This window comes from Diaphorina citri, unplaced genomic scaffold, assembly GCF_000475195.1.
Source record: "Diaphorina citri unplaced genomic scaffold, Diaci psyllid genome assembly version 1.1 scaffold593, whole genome shotgun sequence".
Classification (NCBI taxonomy): Eukaryota; Metazoa; Arthropoda; class Insecta; order Hemiptera; family Psyllidae; genus Diaphorina; species Diaphorina citri.
Genome location: NW_007378027.1, coordinates 71233 through 92413, shown reverse-complemented (window position 1 = coordinate 92413; position 21181 = coordinate 71233). Strand labels below are relative to the sequence as shown.

The following is a 21181-nucleotide window of genomic DNA, read 5'->3' as shown; positions in this document are numbered from 1 at the left end:
CAGCTAAGGGAAAACAAGTCCGAATGAGAACGAAAAGACCAATCCCATTCTACACAGTGAATGGGGAAAGGTTGACAAGATCGGAAAAAAGTAGGAAAGGACTTTTAAGAACAAAAGTCAATACTTGTTATTTCAATTGAAATAAAGGTTTGGAAATAAAACTTCAGGAAGAGTCCCTGATTCAGAGAGACTTCCGAGAAGACATTTAGGAAAAACAAGAGGTGTGCGTGAAAAGTGGAACCCTTCACAGCGCGAGGTTGAGTCCTACAAACTAACTCGAGAGTATCTGTACAATTTGTTCAATCACAAATGAGGTCCGTTTGTTTGCGTTGGCCGGCGGTTAATGTTGTCTGTGAGCTTATTCGGTTTTGGAGTGAGCGGCGTAGGCCATCTTCTGGGCAGTGTCCAGGGATCTGGCGGCAGCGTAGTGTCCAGCGTGGCCGGAGTGATGCTCCTCAGAGTAGTGTGGGTGGGCGACCACTTCGTAGCTCTGGGTCTGGGCGTGCTTGTTAGCCAACAGCTTCTGGATTCCGATGATCAAGGCGAGGACGAGAGCGATCTTACCGATGATCAGGGCCTTGAAGGAGATGAGGGCGAGGAATCCTAGAGCCAAGGGGATAAGGGCGGCAGCCTTCAGCTTGAACAGGAGGAGGAGTGGCAGGAGCATCTTGATCTTCTTCTTCTTGCCACGGCCTGTGAACAAAACGAACAAAATCAGAAGGTTAGTTAACCGGCACAAGAGACCACTGAACAAATTGAAGTTCTCAAGATTCCTTTAATGTCAGAAGAAAAAATCCCTCATCAGGATATCTTGAAGAGTTATTGTGACATAAGTAAAAACATTTGAAAGATTGAAGTAGCTAAGGAATCAAAGCTTTTACAAATATCCACCTCGAATTCATGCTACTAAAGTGTTGATTGTTGGTACACAAATCGCAAGCTCCCTGGAGTCCTCGGTCTTCGTTGGTACGCAAACCACAGTCCCCCTGATTACGAGGCAAACGTTCTACTTCTGAGCTATGGGGGCTGTTGGTTAAATCTCTCGTTGAATGAATTCTTCGAAATATCACATAAGAAATACTCGAAGTGTGTCGAAGACATTCCAAAGGAAATTCACTTGCCTTAAGCCCTAAGCCATTTGTAACTTGGGGAAAGTATGATTGACTCATACAACTGCATGAGTTCAAAAGAACCAAGTACCGGTCCAGATTTGATTTGCCAAAAAAAAAGAAAGAGAAATGTTCAAACTTGGTAAGAAGAAATCTCCAATAACACAAGACATTTACTGATCATGTCCTACAAGATCCGAGCAATTCTGGGAAGAAAGTTCTCAATGAAATTCCAACACGATAAATAAACATACCTAGTGATCTAGTTTCATCCGCAAGTTCTACTGATCTTCTCTCTGTAAATATCCTCAAGATCAAACCACATTCCAGATATGTAGCATCGACTCATGACCACAAAATAACTTGGGGAAAGTATGATTGACTCATACAACTGCATGAGTTCAAAAGAACCAAGTACCAGTCCAGATTTGATTTGCCAAAAAAAAGAAAGAGAAATGTTCAAACTTGGTAAGAAGAAATCTCCAATAACTTGCATAATTTCACAGAATCATCAGGATCCACTGAACATTTAAAAGCAATGTTGAAGCAACTGTCGTTTGTTAAAAGTAATGTCCAAAATGTCGAATCATCTTTGGGATTATCTAAAGTTTCTAAAGATTCAAATGATTCAGACAAAATAGGTATGTATACTATGAAATATGTTAAAAGTAATGTCCAAAATTTCGAATCATCTTTGGGATTATCTAAAGTTTCTAAAGATTCAAATGATTCAGACAAAATAGGTATAGTATACTATGAAATTGAGGATTCGGAAGCCATTCCCAAAATTAATAGAGGGTGTCTAACAGCATAAAGTGTGAAAGGAACGCCGCGCCTCTACAATAACCATTAGTCATTACCATACGGTTGGTGAGTGCAGAATTACAAATCCTATCACACATACGCAGCCAAGTACCAGTGAATATCATTGCAAACTGCTTCAAGTCGGAAGGTAGGAAGTATCATTGTTAAATGATATCTTCTTCGCACAGTATGAGTGCAGTGAGTCAAATGGTATCATAAACCTAATTAAGACACTGAAAAGACTCGAAGGTAGGAAGTATCATTGTTAAATGATATCTTCTTCGCACAGTATGAGTGCAGTGAGTCAAATGGTATCATAAACCTAATTAAGACGCTGAAAAGACTCTATTCAAACCGTTTTGTGACATCATTTCTATTCACAAACAAAGAGCTGAAATTGAAAAAGGCAGAGTATTTTGCAAGCGCTTCAACAGGTTCAACACACCAATCCTGGGATTTGATGAAAAAGAACTCTTTAGAATACTCGTAAACCACGAGACATTTGAACTAAGTAAAAAGTCGATCAGATGGAACTTTTCTTACCTATAATTATGCTGTAGAATAGGATATGTATGCAAAGTCTATACTGCCAGAACGAGGTTGAAAAGTACCTTTGTTCCTGCAGTCTAAACAAAGTCTTAGGTATGTAGTTATTTGGAGCAGAATGTGCAGGATTTACAGGATTTATACAGCGTAATGCTTTCTTCTCTTCCTCTTTGTTTTGAAGATTTGAAGACTCTTTCTTTCATTTAATTTTATATGTCCATGTAAGTTGTTCTGTATTATAGCTCTAGGTCATGCTGTAGAATAGGATATGTATGCAAAGTCTATACTGCCAGAACGAGGTTGAAAAGTACCTTTGTTCCTGCAGTCTAAACAAAGTCTTATGTAGGTATGTAGTTATTTGGAGCAGAATGTGCAGGAATCACAGGATTTATACAGCGTAATGCTTTCTTCCTTTCCTCTTTGTTTTGAAGACTCTTTCTTTCATTTAATTTTATATGTTCATGTAAGTTGTTCTGTATTATAGGTCTAGGTCACTGGTCAATACTCTATCTGGTCTAGGAAGTCTAGAAATATGTAGATAACCATCTTCACCACATCATCATCATCATTATCGACCTTGAATTCAACTTGATCGTTCCCACAAACCTCAAACCTTTCTTTCTGGTAAGATATGTAAGTACCATCAGTGTTATAGTGTTTGGTGCTGGTATAATACATAGTTATATGATTGTAGATACTTAGATACGTTGTTATCTAGTAGTACTTATAGGTATAGTTGTTGGTATCTTCTTTCTCGTCTTCTTTAGCTCTATGGTTGTTGCTCATCTTCTTCAAGTCAGTGACCATAGCGTTAAGTATGGTTATGTTACAGGTCTCGTAAGAGGTTATTGATCTTGATGAAGGTTACAGTCTTGTGTAGGTCAGTCAGTCAGTAATCGCTTAAGCCTTCTTTTTTCTCGTCTTCCTCAGGTCTTACTTTCCTTATCCTATATTATTATGTTACTCTTCCTGATCCCTTATGTGCCGCGTCCATTTTAGTTTAGGACTATTGCACATATTGATCTTGATGAAGGTTACAGTCTTGTGTAGGTCAGTCAGTCAGTAATCGCTTAAGTCTTCTTCTTTCTCGTCTTCCTCAGGTCTTTTACTTTCCTTATCCTATGTTATTATGTTACTTTTCCTAATCCCTTGTGTGCCGCGTCCATTTTAGTTTAGGACTATTGCACTACAAGGTCTTTTACTTTCCTTATCCTATAAGAAGGGATGTATTTCTTGTCTAGTCCGTATTGTATATGGTACAGTAATTTTAATGTTTTTCTCGTTGGGTCTGTTTTGCTTTGTCAGCATTCATTGTCATGTTTTGTCAAGTCTTTTAGTATGTATGTTATATTGGTCAGACCAAGATTATTAATTTGATTATTGGTTAATATTAATTGCCGATTATTGGTTAATACTAGGATTACTTTCCTTATCCTATAAGAAGGGATGTATTTCTTGTCTAGTCCGTATTGTATATGGTACAGTAATTTTAATGTTTTTCTCGTTGGATCTGTTTTGCTTTGTCAGCATTCATTGTCATGTTTTGTCAAGTCTGTTAGTATGTATGTTATATTGGTCAGACCAAGATTATTAATTTGATTATTGTTAATATTAATTGCCGATTATTGGTTAATACTAGGGTAATATTAATTGTCATTTAGTCTAGTCAGTCCAAGTTTTGTCAAGTCTGTTAGTATGTATGTTATATGTATTGGTCAGGTCAATGTTATTAATTTAATTATAGGTCTTGCTTGCTAGGTTAATAATAATTGTCATTTAGTCCAAGTTTTGTCAAGTCTGTTGGTATGTATGTTATATTGGTCAGATCAGTATTATTAATTTAAATTATTGGTCTTGCTAGGTTAATATTAATTATGTCATTCAGTCTAGTCAGTCCAAGTTTTGTCAGGTCCGTCAGTATGTATTCTAGTCAAATCAATACTATTTTAGTTGAGTCAGTCTTGCTTGGTTAGTAGTACCCGATTGTCATTTAGTCTGGTTAGTCCATTTTATGTTAGGCTCGCTTGGTTAGTAAGTAATAGTCAATTAGTCATTAAGTCTAATTGGTCAAAGATTTTTCAAGTCAGTCAGTATGTCAATTTTGTTTTAATTAAGTCAGATTCGAGTAGTTAATAATATTGTCATTTATTCTAGTCAGTGCAAATTTTGTAAAGTCTGTTAGTACTTTTAGTCAAGTCAGTATTATTTTAGTTGGGTCTTGAGTCAGTTTTGTTGGGTTAGTAATAAATTAATTATTGTCATTTAGTCTAGTTAGTCCAGGTTTTGTTAAGTCCGTCAGTTTGTTAAATAGAGTCAGTCTTTCTGAGTTAATATTCATTTAGTTTGGTTAGGCTATGTCATGTTAGGTCAGTCTATATGTTATTCAATCAAGTCAAGTCTTGGTCAGTATCGATTGTCATTTAGTTTATTCAGTACGTAAATTAATTATTGTCATTTAGTCTAGTTAGTCCAGGTTTTGTTAAGTCCGTCAGTTTGTTAAATAGTCAGTCTTTCTGAGTTAATATTCATTTAGTTTGGTTAGGCTTTGTCATGTTAGGTCAGTCTATATGTTATTCAATCAAGTCAAGTCTTGGTCAATATCGATTGTCATTTAGTTTATTCAGTACATGTTATGTTAGGTTTGTCCGTGTATTAATTTGGTTGAGTTCGGTCTCAGTTAGTCTTGTTTAGTTAGTGTTGTCATTTATAGTCTAGTTATTCTGGTTCTTGTTAAGTTAGGCAATGTTATTCAGTCAGGTCAAGTCTTCGTTAGTGTCAAATTGTTGTCTGGTTAGTCTATGTCCTATTTGTTTAGTTAGTTCGTTATTTCGGTTGAGTTCTGTCAGTCTTTTTGGGTTAAAATTCATTGTAATTTAGTCTAGTCAGGTAATTTTGTTTAGTCACTTAGATATCTAGCTAAGTCAGTCAGTATGTTTGAAATCAAAGTCAAAACCCGAAAACTCCTGACCGAATCTCTGATCTACATAAATTTGAATATAGAAAGTAAACCAAAGCTACTATAGGGAAAAAAACTGACAAATTCGATTAATCAAGTGAAAGTCCTTTAGTCACTTAGATATCTAGCTAAGTCAGTCAGTATGTTTAATTGAGTCAGTATTGTTTAATTAGTAATGTTATCCATTGTCAGTTTGTCCGGTTAGTTAGGTAATACACAGGTACTTACTTAGTCTCATGACTAAAGAGTCCAGTAAAGTCACATACCTTTGAGAGGATGGTAAGAAAATATTTGTCGAGTAGATGTTCCACAGTCAGTATGTCGAATAGTCCTGTATGTATAGCCAAATGATAAAGTTTGAGTCAAGTAAAGTCACAAAGTCAAAGTTTGGGTCAAGTAAATTAACACAGTCGTCAGTTTGTCTGGTTAGTTAGGTAATACACAGGTACTTACTTAGTCTCATGACTAAAGAGTCTAGTAAAGTCACATACCTTTGAGAGGATGGTAAGAAAATATTTGTCAAGTAGATGTTCCACAGTCAGTATGTCGAAGAGTCCTGTATGTATAGCCAAATAATAAAGTTTGAGTCAAGTAAAGTCACACAGTCAAAGTTCGAGTCAAGTAAAGTCACACAGTCAAAGTTTGAGTCAAGTAACGTCGCGTCGCATAGTAAAAGTTTGAGTCAAGTAAAGTCACAAAGTCAAAGTTTGAGTCAAGTAAAGTACACGGTAAAAGTTTGAGTCAAGTAAAGTCACGTAGTAATCACTGCTTCCTTGAAATCCATTGGTTCCTGCTCTGTTTCCATTAAGTCCATTTCTAGTAGCCCCATTTGGATGTGAATTTCCTCCCATGTATCCATTGATTACTCCCTCGTTTTCTTTGAATCCATTGGCAGCAACATTTCCAAATGGATTGGTAGCTTCTCCACTGTTATAGTAAAAGTTTGAGTCCAGTAATGTCACGTAGTAAAAGTTCGAGACAAGTGAAGTCGCATAGTAAAAGTTTGAGTCAAGTAAAGTCACGTAGTAAAATTTTGAGTCAAGTAAAGCAGTCAAAGTTTGAGTCAAGTAGGTAAAGTCACACAGTAAAAGTTTGAGTCAAGTAAAGTCACGTAGTAAAAGTTTGAGTCCAGTAAAGTCGCATAGTAAAAGTTTGAGTCAAGTAAAGTCACGTAGTAAAATTTTGAGTCAAGTAAAGTCACACAGTTTGTTGGGCTAGTAATAAATTAATTATTGTCATTTAGTCTAGTTAGTCCAGGTTTTGTTAAGTCCGTCAGTTTGTTAAATAGAGTCAGTATTTCTGAGTTAATATTCATTTAGTTTGGTTAGTCTTTGTCATGTTAGGTCAGTCTATATGTTATTCAATCAAGTCAAGTCTTAGTTAGTATCAATTATTGTCATTTAGTTTATTCAGTCCATGTTATGTTAGATTTGTCCGTGTATTAATTTGGTTGAGTTCGGTCTCAGTTAGTCTTGTTTAGTTAGTGTTGTCATTTATAGTCTAGTTATTCTGGTTCTTGTTAAGTTAGGCAATGTTAATCAGTCAGGTCAAGTCTTCGTTAGTGTCAAATTGTTTTCTGGTTAGTCTATGTCCTATTTGTTTAGTTAGTTCGTTATTTCGGTTGAGTTCTGTCAGTATGCAGTCTAGTCAGGTAATTTTGTTTAATCACTTAGATATCTAGCTAAGTCGGTCAGAATGTTTATCGTTAGTGTCAAATTGTTGTCTGGTTAGTCTATGTCCTATTTGTTTAGTTAGTTCGTTATTTTGGTTGAGTTCTGTCAGTCTTTCTGGGTTAAAATTCATTGTAATTTAGTCTAGTCAGGTAATTTTGTTTAGTCACTTAGATATCTAGCTAAGTCGGTCAGAATGTTTAATTGAGTCAGTGTTGTTTAATTAGTAATGTTATCCATTGTCAGTTTGTCTGGTTAGTTAGGTAATACACAGGTACTTACTTAGTCTCATGACTAAAGAGTCCAGTAAAGTCACATACCCTTGAGAGGATGGTAAGAAAATATTTGTCAAGTAGATGTTCCATAGTCAGTATGTCGAATAGTCCTGTATGTATAGCCAAATAATAAAGTTTGAGTCAAGTAAAGTCACACAGTCAAAGTTTGAGTCAAGTAAAGTCACAAAGTCAAAGTTTGAGTCAAGTAAAGTAACACAGTCAAAGTTTGAGTCAAGTAAAGTCACACAGTAAAGGTTTGAGTCAAGTAATGTCACGTAGTAAAAGGTTGTGTCCAGTAGTCACGTAGTAAAAGTTCGAGACAAGTAAAGTCGCACAGTCAAAGTTTGAGTCCAGTAATGTCACGTAGTAAAAGTTCGAGACAAGTGAAGTCGCATAGTAAAAGTTTGAGTCAAGTAAAGTCATGTAGTAAAATTTTGAGTCAAGTAAAGTAACACAGTCAAAGTTTGAGTCAAGTAGGTAAAGTCACACAGTAAAAGTTTGAGTCAAGTAAAGTCACGGAGGCGTACAGGTTGCCCGAAGGTTAACCAAATGGAAAGGTCAAAGTGAAATTATACCTGGTCCAATTGGGAGCATAATTGAGAATACAATCAAGGAGTTAATTAGTTTTGACAACTTTTATCACACCGTCCAACATGATATACGAGTTTCGGACTCTCCCAAAAGAAAGTTAACTTTTGGCTAAACCGCAAGACAATAGATATCTACTGCCATCGATAGGTGTGTGAAATATTGTGACATATTCATTGATGATGTTGGCGTTGGGTCAAAAAGTAAAAGCATTGTCATTATTGACCGTTATACAGTAAAACGATACAGCTGACAAGACAGGTTGAATGGTAAAATGGTACTTGGAAGGCTTTGATCATTTGGATCCTATGGTGTGATATTTTGCCAGCCATTCAATTTTTCCCGAATCACCTAAGGTCTACCTATTCACCTACTTAACTTGATTGCACTTCCATAATTTCATGCTTTGTTCAGAATTAGTAATGAAATAAAACAACATTAAGCTATACATATGGTATTTTGAAGAACAGAGAAGAAAGAATATCAACAAGTGTGAAAGTGTAAAACAAATAATCACAAATGTGATCTCAGTAATGACTAGTCAAGTTATTAGAAATACACCTAATGTATCCATATGACTAAATTAGTCCAGATCTCCACAACAAGAGAAAGAGAATGACGAATGGTTTCTAATGAAAGTAGACATGATATGTCTACATATGGACGAATAAACATGCCTACTCGACGAGATCGAGAAAAAATTTCTTCAAGAATCTACAGAAGTGGTACTAATTCCATTGAAAGTTTCACTTCCCGAGAAGAGAAAGAGAATGACGAATGGTTTCTAATGAAAGTAGACATGATATGTCTACATATGGACGAATAAACATGCCTACTCGACGAGATCAAGAAAAAATTTCTTCAAGAATCTACAGAAGTGGTACTAATTCCATTGAAAGTTTCACTTCCCGAGGAAATAAAACAATATTCCAGTAGGTTGAAATGGAAGTTGATGGCAATATTGAATAGATCAATATTCCATATCCAGGCAATATCGGATACCTAGAGGTCAGACTCAATAAAGACAATAATAAGAAGTTGATGGCAATATTGAATAGATCAATATTCCATATCCAGGCAATATCCGATACCTAGAGGTCAGACTCAATAAAGACAATAATAAACAGACGGATCTGACCATATTGCAAGCATGCCGTGACTTATTAAAGACCATTCTTTCTCTAGTGATGCTATTGGTATGCGACTAGTAGTCTCTTCTCAATCAGATTTGCATCGGGCAAGGGGATTGCAAGCTGCAAGGTCTTACAACAAGGTAGGAAGGGAATTATGGTTTTATACCTAGTAGATTTCAAATTAGTTTCCAACATGAAACGAGTGTGTTTATTGACCCTTTTGTCATGTTCTTTCACTGGAAGAATTGATTAGGTTCACTGGTGTGGCACTATCGTGGCAATCAGCTACTTTTCTCCGTTTCCAACATGAAACGAGTGTGTTTATTGACCCTTTTGTCATGTTCTTTCACTGGAAGAATTGATTAGGTTCACTGGTGTGGCACTATCATGGCAATCAGCTACTTTTCTCCGCAGCCACTCTTCATCCGCTGCAACTACAGGTACATTTCTAGCAATTGTTTTAATGAAATATCTACCTTGTCTGATCCATATTATGATTCCTTTTCTCCTTCGGCATCGCCTACTCTGGTTGAGTTATTACTTTCCTCCCAGCTTTAGAACGGTACAAGTGCCCGGGGCAGGACTGAACTAAAAGGGTTAGCAACAATAAAATATCCATCTGGACCGAGTGAACAACTTTCTCAGCTTTTTTTTTCAATTGGTTAAAGAACATTAGTACAGTGCCCGGGGCAGGACTGAACTAAAAGGGTTAGCAACAATAAAATATCCATCTGGACCGAGTGAGCAACTTTCTCAGCTTTTTTTTTTCAATTGGTTAAAGAACATTAGTACTATTGTTTTAATGAAATATCTACCTTGTCTGATCCATATTATGATTCCTTTTCTCCTTCGGCATCGCCTACTCTGGTTGAGTTATTACTCTCCTCCCAGCTTTAGAACGGTACAAGTGCCCGAGGCAGGACTGAACTAAAAGGGTTAGCAACAATAAAATATCCATCTGGACCGAGTGAGCAACTTTCTCAGCTTTTTTTCAATTGGTTAAAGAACATTAGTACTTTTTTTCAGCATACCAAGCCATTAACGTGGTCTGGACAGCACAGTTAGATTTGTGTACTACTTAGTTCCACCTGAATAGCATTCTTGAAATATGTTCTGGGTAAAAGTCCAAGCACACTTACATAATGAAAGTTTGAGTCCAAGTAAGTCCCGTAGTAAACGTTTGAGTCAGTCAAGCAAAGTGGCGTAGTAAAAGTTTGAGTCAAGTTGTTGTTGATTTCTTATAAATCTGAAGTAGTCCTTTGGTCATAGTTTAGTCTACAAGGTAGTAAGATAGAAGTCCATGAGTCAAAAGGGTCAGTCTGGACAGCACAATTAGATTTGTGTACTACTTAGTTCCACCTGAATAGCATTCTTGAAATATGTTCTGGGTAAAAGTCCAAGCACATTTGTTTGGTCTTGAATTGATCGAAATTCACAAAATGACAGTACAAACAAATTGTCGGTTGCAAAGAAAGGCGGTGTGCCAGCTTTAGAGAACCTACACAGGAACGCAATAAGCAAAGTTACTCTTGAGTTTTTTTGTTGGAGCTTACTAATATGGTCAACAATGCTTTGAGAGCAGCGCATTCACGATTGAACAGGATCAAAGGGGCGTACTAAGACCACCAAAAGACACCAAAAGAACTACTTAACAATCTGCTTCGCATTCACGATTGAACAGGATCAAAGGGGCGTACTAAGACCACCAAAAGACACCAGAAGAACTACTTAACAATCTGCTCCACAATCTATTAGAATAGAGTATACCTTGTTTATCCTGCCAGAATGAGACTGAAAAGTCCCTTTAATCCCGCAGTCTAAACAAGGTAACTTATCCAGCCCCGCTAACCTAGATAATCGCATACCTAAAAGTAATACACACCACAGTTAACCACACTATCCAAGAAGGCTCATCAGAGCCAAAGTATGGCAATCAAGAATTCAGTTCACACGCTTCGAAGGTATCCAGGAGGTCTGAACCAAATTGAACACACACATTATGACCCATCTAGAACTCAATAGCAGAGAGCACATTGACAATGTACTCAAACTAGATTCAAGCATTGCTAGACCTGTCAGGAATATTGATGAGCGGTCTCCATGGGATCGTCTATTGATGAAAACAAAGTGAACTGTGAGTATTTCTTTGAAAAAAGCGAAATTTTTTCTACAAAAATACTTCTAATTGCAGTCCTGACCTAGCTCACATTCAAATGATTTCCCCTTGTTGAAAGAGGTATTCATTTTGAATCAAATCTTTTACAAATATCCATCTCGAATTCATGCTACTTATAAAGTGTTGATTGTTGGTACACAAATCGCAAGCTCCCTGGAGTCCCTGGTCTTCGTTGGTACGCAAACCACAGTCCCCTTGATTGTTGGTACACAAATCGCAAGCTCCCTGGAGTCCCTGGTCTTCGTTGGTACGCAAACCACAGTCCCCTTGATTACGAGGCAAACCTTCTACTTCTGAGCTATGGGGGCTGTTGGTTAAATCTCTCGTTGAATGAATTCTTCGAAATGTCACATAGGAAATACTCGAAGTGTGTCGAAGACATTCCAAAGGAAGTTCGCTTGACTTAAGCCCTAAGACATTTACTGATCATGTCCTACAAGATCCGAGCAATTCTGGGAAGAAAGTTCTCAATGAAATTCCAACACGATAAATAAACATACCTAGTGATCTAGTTTCATCCGCAAGTTCTACTGATCTTCTCTCTGTAAATATCCTCAAGATCAAACCACATTCCAGATATGTAGCATCGACTCATGACCACAAATACTCATGTTACATACTATAGCTAATTGTCAAGAACTTTGCTACGGAGAAAATACATATTTTCAGGAATCGAACCTGTAACTCAGAAATGCCATCTCGTGGCTCAGGTTCGATAGTTCTTTTTGGACTCTGTAGACCATTTTATGGGGGTTTTTTCTCAATGTGTCATAATTTTTCCCAAACGGTTCGTACAGACAAACATACCTACATAGTCCACACTTACTTATAATATGACATATTATAAGTAAGTGTGTACTATGTAGGTATGTTTGTTGTGTACTATGTAGGTATACATTGTACAATTGTACATGTACAATTTTACAGAGATACATCATAGGACAGTCATAAATCTATGATGACAGGTAGGCATTTCTAATGTACACTCGGATTTTTGATCTTTTATCGACTCTTCTAATTTTATTGACTACTTTTAATGTCCCGTATATTCTCCTCCGATTAAAGATAAACAATAGAAAGTATGTCCATAACCTCAGTGGCGTATCCTGCATGAAAACTAGGGAATAATAATAATAAAAGTTCATGCTCCACAATCTATTAGAATAGAGTATACCTTGTTTATCCTGCCAGAATGAGACTGAAAAGTCCCTTTAATCCCGCAGTCTAAACAAAGTAACTTATCCAGCCCCGCTAACCTAGATAATCGCATACCTAAAAGTAATAGGTACACACCACAGTTAACCACACTATCCAAGAAGGCTCATCAGAGCCAAAGTATGGCAATCAGCAATTCAGTTCACACGCTTCGAAGGTATCCAGGAGGTCTGAACCAAATTGAACACACACATTATGACCCATCTAGAACTCAATAGCAGAGAGCACATTGACAATGTACTCAAACTAGATTCAAGCCTTGCTAGACCTGTCAGGAATATTGATGAGCGGTCTCCATGGGATTGTCTATTGATGAAGACAAAGTGAACTGTGAGTATTTCTTTGTAAAAAGCGAAATTTTTTCTACAAAAATACTTCTAATCGCAGTCCTGACCTAGCTCACATTCAAATGAATTCCCTTGTTGAAAAAGGTATTCATTTTGAATCAAAGCTTTTACAAATATCCACCTCGAATTCATGCTACTAAAGTGTTGATTGTTGGTACACAAATCGCAAGCTCCCTGGAGTCCCTGGTCTTGGTTGGTACGCAAACCACAGTCCCCCTGATTTGCAGTAGGCTACTACTATTATTGTGGTCAAATTCTCAAATTATATTGAGGATAAAATTCCATACCTCGGCTGGGATTGAACCCACACCGTCCTGTTTACCAGGCGAGCGCCTTGACCACTACACCACCGATTTCCCTTCCTGTCTACGGATATTTCTCAGGCCCGCCCCTACTTACCATCTTACCGAATATAGGGATTCATCATCCTGGATTCTAGGGCAATATTTATGGACGAAATGCTGACTCACAATTTTCACTGAAATATCGATTCCAAACATACATAAGATTGACCAACTGTCCAAAGTCTGACTTGAGAGCGAGAATTTTTGTTTATAAAATGGGGTCTAAAGGTGTGTCCAGTAATCCAGTTGTACACACATAGTGGACGGTCGTCGATCGATGTGGATCGACGAGCGGTCGATACACCTTAATCGCTGTATTTATGAACACAAATTCAGAAATTATCGCTCTCAAGTCAGATTAAAGTAAATTTTGACCAATCAAATGTTTGGAATTGATGCTTGAGTACTACTTGAAACCCAGTATTTTGTTCATAAAATGGGGTGTAAAGGTGTGTCCAAACATAGACAGCCAGCCTAGTTAGCTTAGTTGGTAGCGCGTCTGCCTTGTAAGCGCTAAGCATAATTTCACAGAATCATCAGGATCCACTGAACATTTAAAAGCAATGTTGAAGCAACTGTCGTTTGTTAAAAGTAATGTCCAAAATTTCGAATCATCTTTGGGATTATCTAAAGTTTCTAAAGATTCAAATGATTCAGACAAAATAGGTATATGTATACTATGAAATTGAGGATTCGGAAGCCATTCCCAAAATTAATAGAGGGTGTAGCTAACAGCATAAAGTGTGAAAGGAACTATTAAGAGATGTATTTTCTGAACTAATGATGCACGGATCTAGTAAAACTAAGGAGTTAAAAGATTAAAAATCCCAGGAATTTCAAAGACCATAAAACAGACAAGCACGCTGTGAAACCACCATGATTTATAACGTGATAAACTCTCACAAGTAGTGAAAAAGAAGTAGGAAGGTATTAACACACAAATGCTATTATCTGATGTTTAACTTTCAACTTGAACTTGGCGGTTGCCTAATTTGTATGGGTATACACCTGATTTAAATATCAAAACTGGTTTCAAAATCAATAAGAATTTAAACGGAACCATCAATGCCTTTGGTGAAATGTAGGTTAACGGGATACATGGATTGGAAGCTCACATACCTAATAATTAGCTAGAAATTGGTTTGGTGAAATAACTTTGAAATCTGGTTTTGATTTGATTTTACCGTAATGTAAAGCAATTTAAATATCAAAACTGGTTTCAAAATCAATAAGAATTTAAACGGAACCATCAATGCCTTTGGTGAAATGTAGGTTAACGGGATACACGGATTGGAAGCTCACATACCTAATAATTAGCTAGATATTGGTTTGGTAAAAGAACTTTGAAATCTGGTTTTGATTTGATTTTACCGTAATGTAAAGCGTCGCTTTGTAGTGTGTGCTACAGTCCCCAATCCCCAAGCTGCTTCATAGGTCAAGGTCTTGGGATTTTATAAGGTAGACTCTCCACATACCAATATCTATGTTCAATAACTTCATGATTACAAAATTGAAGACATCATGAATCTCAATCTACTAAATATGTCCAATGGACTTATTTGATCAATATTTTTGATCCGCTGATACCTCAAGACATTCCCCATTTGTTACAGTGTTTCTTTAGGATCTGCGCTTTGTAGTGTGTGCTACAGTCCCCAATCCCCAAGCTGCTTCATAGGTCAAGGTCTTGGGATTTTATAAGGTAGACTCTCCACATAGTATGTGGAGATATTGGTATGTGGCACATACCAATATCTATGTTCAATAACTTCATGATTACAAAATTGAAGACATCATGAATCTCAATCTACTAAATATGTTCAATGGACTTATTTGATCAATATTTTTGATCCGCTGATACCTCAAGACATTCCCGATTTGTTACAGTGTTTCTTTAGGATCTGAAGATTCAGAAGAAAAGAAAAGGTTAAGGATTATAAAAAATTATCACTCTGGAAGTTTTTGAAGAAAGACTAGAAGAAGAGTGTTCTAATCCGTGTTTCAGCTATTGGAGAAGGATTCCTAATTACTGGCAAGAATATGAATAATTATACACAACAATAATTATTTATTATGTTGTCTAAATCATCTTTCAGAATGTTGCTAACACTTTTTAGACAGCAGTATAATCATGTTAAAAGTATACATTAACATAACTATCAACATAATGATCAACCGGAAGCTTAAACATTACGAGATAGGAAAGAAGAAAGATATATGACACAACGCCGTAGACCTCCTGAAAGTAGATTTGTAGACTACAATGGAGTTAAAGATCATCTAAAACAAAGAGGTGAGGATAGCTCGGAATACGTGATATACACATGTTGTATTGTACCCGTTAACATGTATAACCTGTTGTATTGTAATATGAGACCGTGGATAATCTTTGTATCCATATGAGATACACGGATAATTCATCATGAGATATCATCTAAAACAAAGAGGTGAGGATAGCTCTGAATACGTGATATACACATGTTGTATTGTACCTGTTAACATGTATAACCTGTTGTACTGTAATATGAGACCGTGGATAATCTTTGTATCCATATGATATACACGGATAATTCATCATGAGTAAATCTTTACACATTGACTTTAGACATTGAGAAACTGAAATGAAGTTCAAGTTCCTGTTGAGTTCAATTTTGAAATGAAGTTTTGGATATTTGGATGACTGAGGAAACATGTGGCATTTAAGTTAATCAAGCTAAAAAATACAGAAGAACAATTGAACCTAAACCAATAAATCCTGATTCAAGTTTGAAATGAAGTTTGGGATATTTGGATGACTGAGAAAACATGTAGCATTTAAGTTAATCAAGCTAAAAAATACAGAAGAACAATTGAACCTGAACCAATAAATCCTGGGAAATTCTGTAGTGATGGTAAACATTTTGAAATGAAGTACAAATCAAACATGTAAAATGAGAATTAGGCCTAGGTATGCTATGAAGGTAAAAAAATACTTGATGCTCTTGAATAGCTGACCAAACGATCATAGAAAAGCACATGAGTTGAAATAGGAATCAATGATGTAGAAAAGCTAAAGTCAGGAAATCTAGATGATTTTGAATAGCTGATCAAACGATCATAGAAAAGCACATGAGTTGAAATAGGAATCAATGTTGTAGAAAAGCTAAAGTCAGGAAATCTAGAATTCATTGAACTCGTTGAGTTTCAAGGTGTTATGAGTTACAAAAGCTAATGAAAGGTAGCTATGTATTTCAAAGACGATGAAGCCATTTCAAAGGTGATGAAGTTGAAAAACACTGGAGCCACTAGATTTTAAATTAATGTATCAGCTAATGAAAGGTAGCTATGTATTTCAAAGACGATGAAGCTATTTCAAAGGTGATGAAGTTGAAAAACACTGGAGCCACTAGATTTTTAATGAATGTATATCCCTATATCCTCATATTCCAGCTAATGAAAGGTAGCTATGTATTTCAAAGACGATGAAGCTATTTCAAAGGTGATGAAGTTGAAAAACACTGGAGCCACTAGATTTTAAATGTTTAAATGAATGTATCCCTATAGCCTATATCCTCATATTCTCATCCTACCTCTGATGTTAGTAGAGGACAATGCTTACCTTCATCCAAGGATCTCTTCATTTCGTTGACGGCGGTGGTTGGCATTTTGAATTGGACAACGTGGGTAGACAGGAATCTGGCGATTCTGTCCATGAACAAGTTTTCGATCTCATCGTCAGACTTGGTCTGGAAGTCTTCGTCAGACAAAGCTCTGCCGTTCAAGTCTCTCAGGGAGTTCTTGTCCTCGCTGCTGACGATGGTTAATCCGTCGACAATGGGAATCTCGTTGTTCTTCCTCAGCATCTTGTCCACGTAGGTCAGGGATCTCATTTTCAGGCATGATGTCAGTTCCTTGTCTCCACAGCTTTTCACAAACGTGGTCACTTTTTCAATATAATTAGCAATAGTGGAATCACTGTTACTAGTTACACTTTGATCCGCGTCATTCGGCTGAGACGGATAAGCACTGATCGCGTTAATCGATATCACAAGGACGGCTAACTTCAAAAAGCGATTCATTTTGAAAAAAATATTTAAAATTATTTAAACTAAAAAAATACACCCGGTTTACAAACGCGAGTTCAAAAACACTCGCGTTTAAAAAAAATATACGCGACGACTTTTCAATGTGGTCACTTTTAAGTCCGTTCGTAAACTGAAAGATTTTAATAATTTGTAATCGTATTTATAACTTCAACTTTTTCCCCAATAATTTTTAATTAGAAGGGGTGTTGTTGGATTTTTTATTGGTCCAATGTGTTTGTAGTTAAGACTCAACTAAGTATTATTTTATATCTACCACTCAATATAATAGTAGAGTTCTCCGGTCTTCTTCTTTCTTCTTCTCCTTCTTCTTGTCCGTTTATCTGTCTGTCTCTCTTCTCTCCACATGGTCTGGATATTTTTACGTAATTCTTGCCTCTGGTCATTTCAAGTTTCATTTCTTTCCTTTTCAATTCATTCATTGTTAGTAGTAGTCATGTAGGTAGGAATGAAGGAAGGAAGTGCGTTAGTAGGCTAACCAGGCAAAAATGACTTTTGTGAAAGTGTCAATCTGATTGGCCACACACCTAGGTTAGGTTCTCTCACGGCTTCAATTGTTTACATAACAATATTAACAATGGAATGTGTGAATTGGTTGTGGTTTTGACGATTAATAACCACTCCTGAGTCGAATCACGCAGAATCGTTTTTTATTCCGATTGCGGTAGGTACCTATATGACAAAAAAAAAGGACAATGCTTTTTTTCTTTCTTTTTTTTTCAAAAGATTTGATCAAGGGAACTCTAACTGCTGAGGTCACAGTTCCCTCTGAGGTTCCCATATATGCTGAACTGTCTCCATAAGAAAAACTAAAGCTCTTCAAAATGTTAATTGTGATTATTATACCAATCAGATATACAGGGTGGACCAGAAAAACACCGACAACGGCTCAGGGTAGGTAGTTCTCATCATTTCCAACAAGGTTCTGTGGGTCATTTTCCCAACTTCGGCTTCACTTCCGAGAAACGTCCAAAAAACTACTTTTTAAAAAATCACAGATCTTGTGTCAGTTTTTAGGGCATACCTTTTTCATTTTAATCGATAGACTGTTCTCGTTAAAACCACGAGCCATTTTTCGTCCTTAATAATTCATCTTAAAGGCCTCGTTCTGCGGGGACCCTTATGCAGTGAACTTTTTAATAACTAAAATAGCAGATAAACAGCGAACTTTTTAGACATTGAACCTTTCAAAAATATAAAACTCTCTTCGTTCGTGTTCTCGTTAAAACCACGATCCATTTTTCGTCCTTAATATTTCATCTTGAATGGCTCGTTCTGCGGGGACCCTTATGCAGTGAACTTTTTAATAACTAATAGCAGTTATACAGCGAACTTTTTAGACATTGAACCTTTCAAAAATATAAAACTCACTTCCTTCTCTCATCCAGTCTAGTTCAGTCAGTTGCATAACGAGTTTCAATTTATCAACTTCAAGTTTCATTTTAAGGACTTTAATAGTTCTCTCTGCCCCCAACCTCATGAAGTAGCTACTTGAGAGTGGAGACGAGAGGCGACATTTGTTCGTATCCCGATCGGGGGCACGGTTGGTCCATCCACTTCAATCTCACACCGTATCATATTCGTTGTGACGTAACACGTAACTGCTTTAAGGGCCATATTTACGAACATGGGCCATATTTGTGGACAAAATATTGGCTCTCAAGCTGCACTGAAGCATCAATTCCAAGCATTTGATTGGCCAAAATTTGTTTCAGTCTGACTTAAAGGTGAGGATTTTAGTTCGAAAAATGAGGTGTAGCGCCTCTATTTCCACTTCAATCTCACACCGTATCATATTCGTTGTGACGTAACACGTAACTGCTTTAAGGGCCATATTTACGAACATGGGCCATATTTATGAACGAAATATTGGCTCTCAAGCTGCACTGAAGCATCAATTCCAAGCATTTGATTGGCCAAAATTTGTTTCAGTCTGACTTGAGGGTGAGGATTTTTGTTCGAAAAATGAGGTGTTAGCGCCTCTATGTGCCCCTTTATCACCCTATTGGTACCTACTTCTATTCAGAGCCGATTAAGGAGGGAGATTCACCAGTTCCCATTCGCCCCGGATCAGGACTCCTCAAGGGGGCATGGGACCAGCCGTTCTTTCAAAAAAAAAAAAAACAAGTTTCTCCCTATTTTTTTTTTATTTTTAGGAGGAGGAGAAGGGGCTGATTTTTTGATGTAGCCCTGGGGCCCCCTGGGGCGCGGTTAGGCTCTGAACGCCCCTGCCTTTATCCCCCTATGTCTCTATTATTGACACTTTACTCTCAATTGAGAACTTAATTCGCTCGATCTTTACGATTTTGTCTCTTCCTTATTCGCGATGATTCATATAGTGAAAGTGCCCGTGTAACTTCCATGGACCCAGACTCTTCGGTGTGAACTTTGGAATTTGGACTTTGAAAAAAAAAGAGGAGAAAAAAATTGATGGGAGAAAAATGAGAAAATAGATACCTACTTTTTTTCCCTCCGAACCACTTTCCCAATAGGTTCTCTAGTTCTCTTCCACATTTCCTTGAGAAAAAATTCTTTTAAGGGATCTCCGGAAAGTGAAAACTTGGGGAAAAAAAGTTAAAATATTGGTAAAATAAACGGAAAACTCATAAATTATCGCTTCTATCGGGTTTCGCACCTAACCTCAGGAACGAGAGTCAGTCATCTTATCCACAGAGGTCGGTGTTGGAATTTCAAAGGGCCTTCTTGATTCAGAGATACCCTGGGTCCATATTGTCAATATTTTTGATGACCAATTTGCTGACATTTTAAACTGATTGTAGAGCTCCCCTAAGACCTCTAACATCTAACACCTAGGAACGAAACAAGACGCACAAATACAAACCCATGAATGATACATGCAGAAAACATTTCGTCTATTCTGCAGGCGAAATATATTTCATCTTGAGATAAAACGAATCTTACATTACGTTCAACAAAATCAACAGTGATCTCTAATTGAACAATGATTGGACGAATTTTTAAGAAGCCTAATAGGCTTTCATTACCGTAAAACTGTGTTTAATGACAAAGATCTCTTTATTTCCTTATTTCCGCCTTTGGTTTCATTAGGCTCTCTGCAGACAGGTCGTAAATTCGTAACCATATCGCCAGCGGCGCGGCGATAGCACGTTGAATACACCAGTGCCCCATCGATCGCTGAAGTAACGTTGCGCGTGGTTGGTATCCGGATGAGTGACCATCTGGACAATCGCGAGCTTCTGACTTTTCCCGGCCCCACTCAGGACGGGTGAAGTTCATGTGAGGAGGCGCGTAGTTTTTCACCAAATAGGAAGTGAAAACCCCGTCACTAAAAACAAGAGCAGTTATACAGTGACATTAAAACTCTATCCAACAATTAATAACCACTTCTTAAGGGATTCATTTTTTTTTTCTTTTTTTCTGCCACTTACAAGTGACAACTGAATTTCATTTTCCTCATGAGGCTAAGAGCAACCCGAAATTCCAACGCAGCCAAAAAGTCTTCAACTCTCCCGGGAACTGAACCCAGGACTTCCACTCTACAAGTCTAGTGAGATACAAAGATACTTCTGCAAGTTGTTGACACCGCGGCACGTTTTTCAAGACTCCAATCTCTCCGCGGCACACAGTTTGAGAAGCATTGGTCGCTGTGTTGTAACGAAGAAAGTGTGAAATGGTACCATTAATGTTGCATTTGCCGTGGATGATGTAATATTTACTATCGCTAACGTAGTGGTTACTGCCTAACCGATTGAACGATATACCGACCGATTTTGCAGACGTGACAAACCGATGCCTATACCTAATCCTATTTCCGAGCCGATGTTCCGATTAGGTATGTAGGTATATCTCCATTTCCGAATTGGTAAGTAGGTATTTCCCCGTCTTGAAAAATGAAACTGAAGTTAAGCAACGTCGTGGGTGGTCGGTATGTAGACGCTTGAACGCCTGAGACAT

At 37.2% G+C, this 21181-nt stretch overlaps 1 protein-coding gene across 1 annotated transcript; it reads right to left on the bottom strand.

Annotated features, from left to right (window-relative positions):
* Positions 1 to 269: 269 nt before the first annotated feature.
* Positions 270 to 17323, bottom strand: LOC103510388. The gene is made up of 2 exons (XM_008475040.3): positions 16762 to 17323; positions 270 to 693 (listed from the first exon to the last, which is right to left on the bottom strand). Exons 1-2 carry the CDS (start codon positions 17219 to 17221, stop codon positions 359 to 361), a joined length of 795 nt encoding a protein of 264 aa, XP_008473262.1. The 5' UTR covers positions 17222 to 17323; the 3' UTR covers positions 270 to 358.
* Positions 17324 to 21181: the final 3858 nt, after the last annotated feature.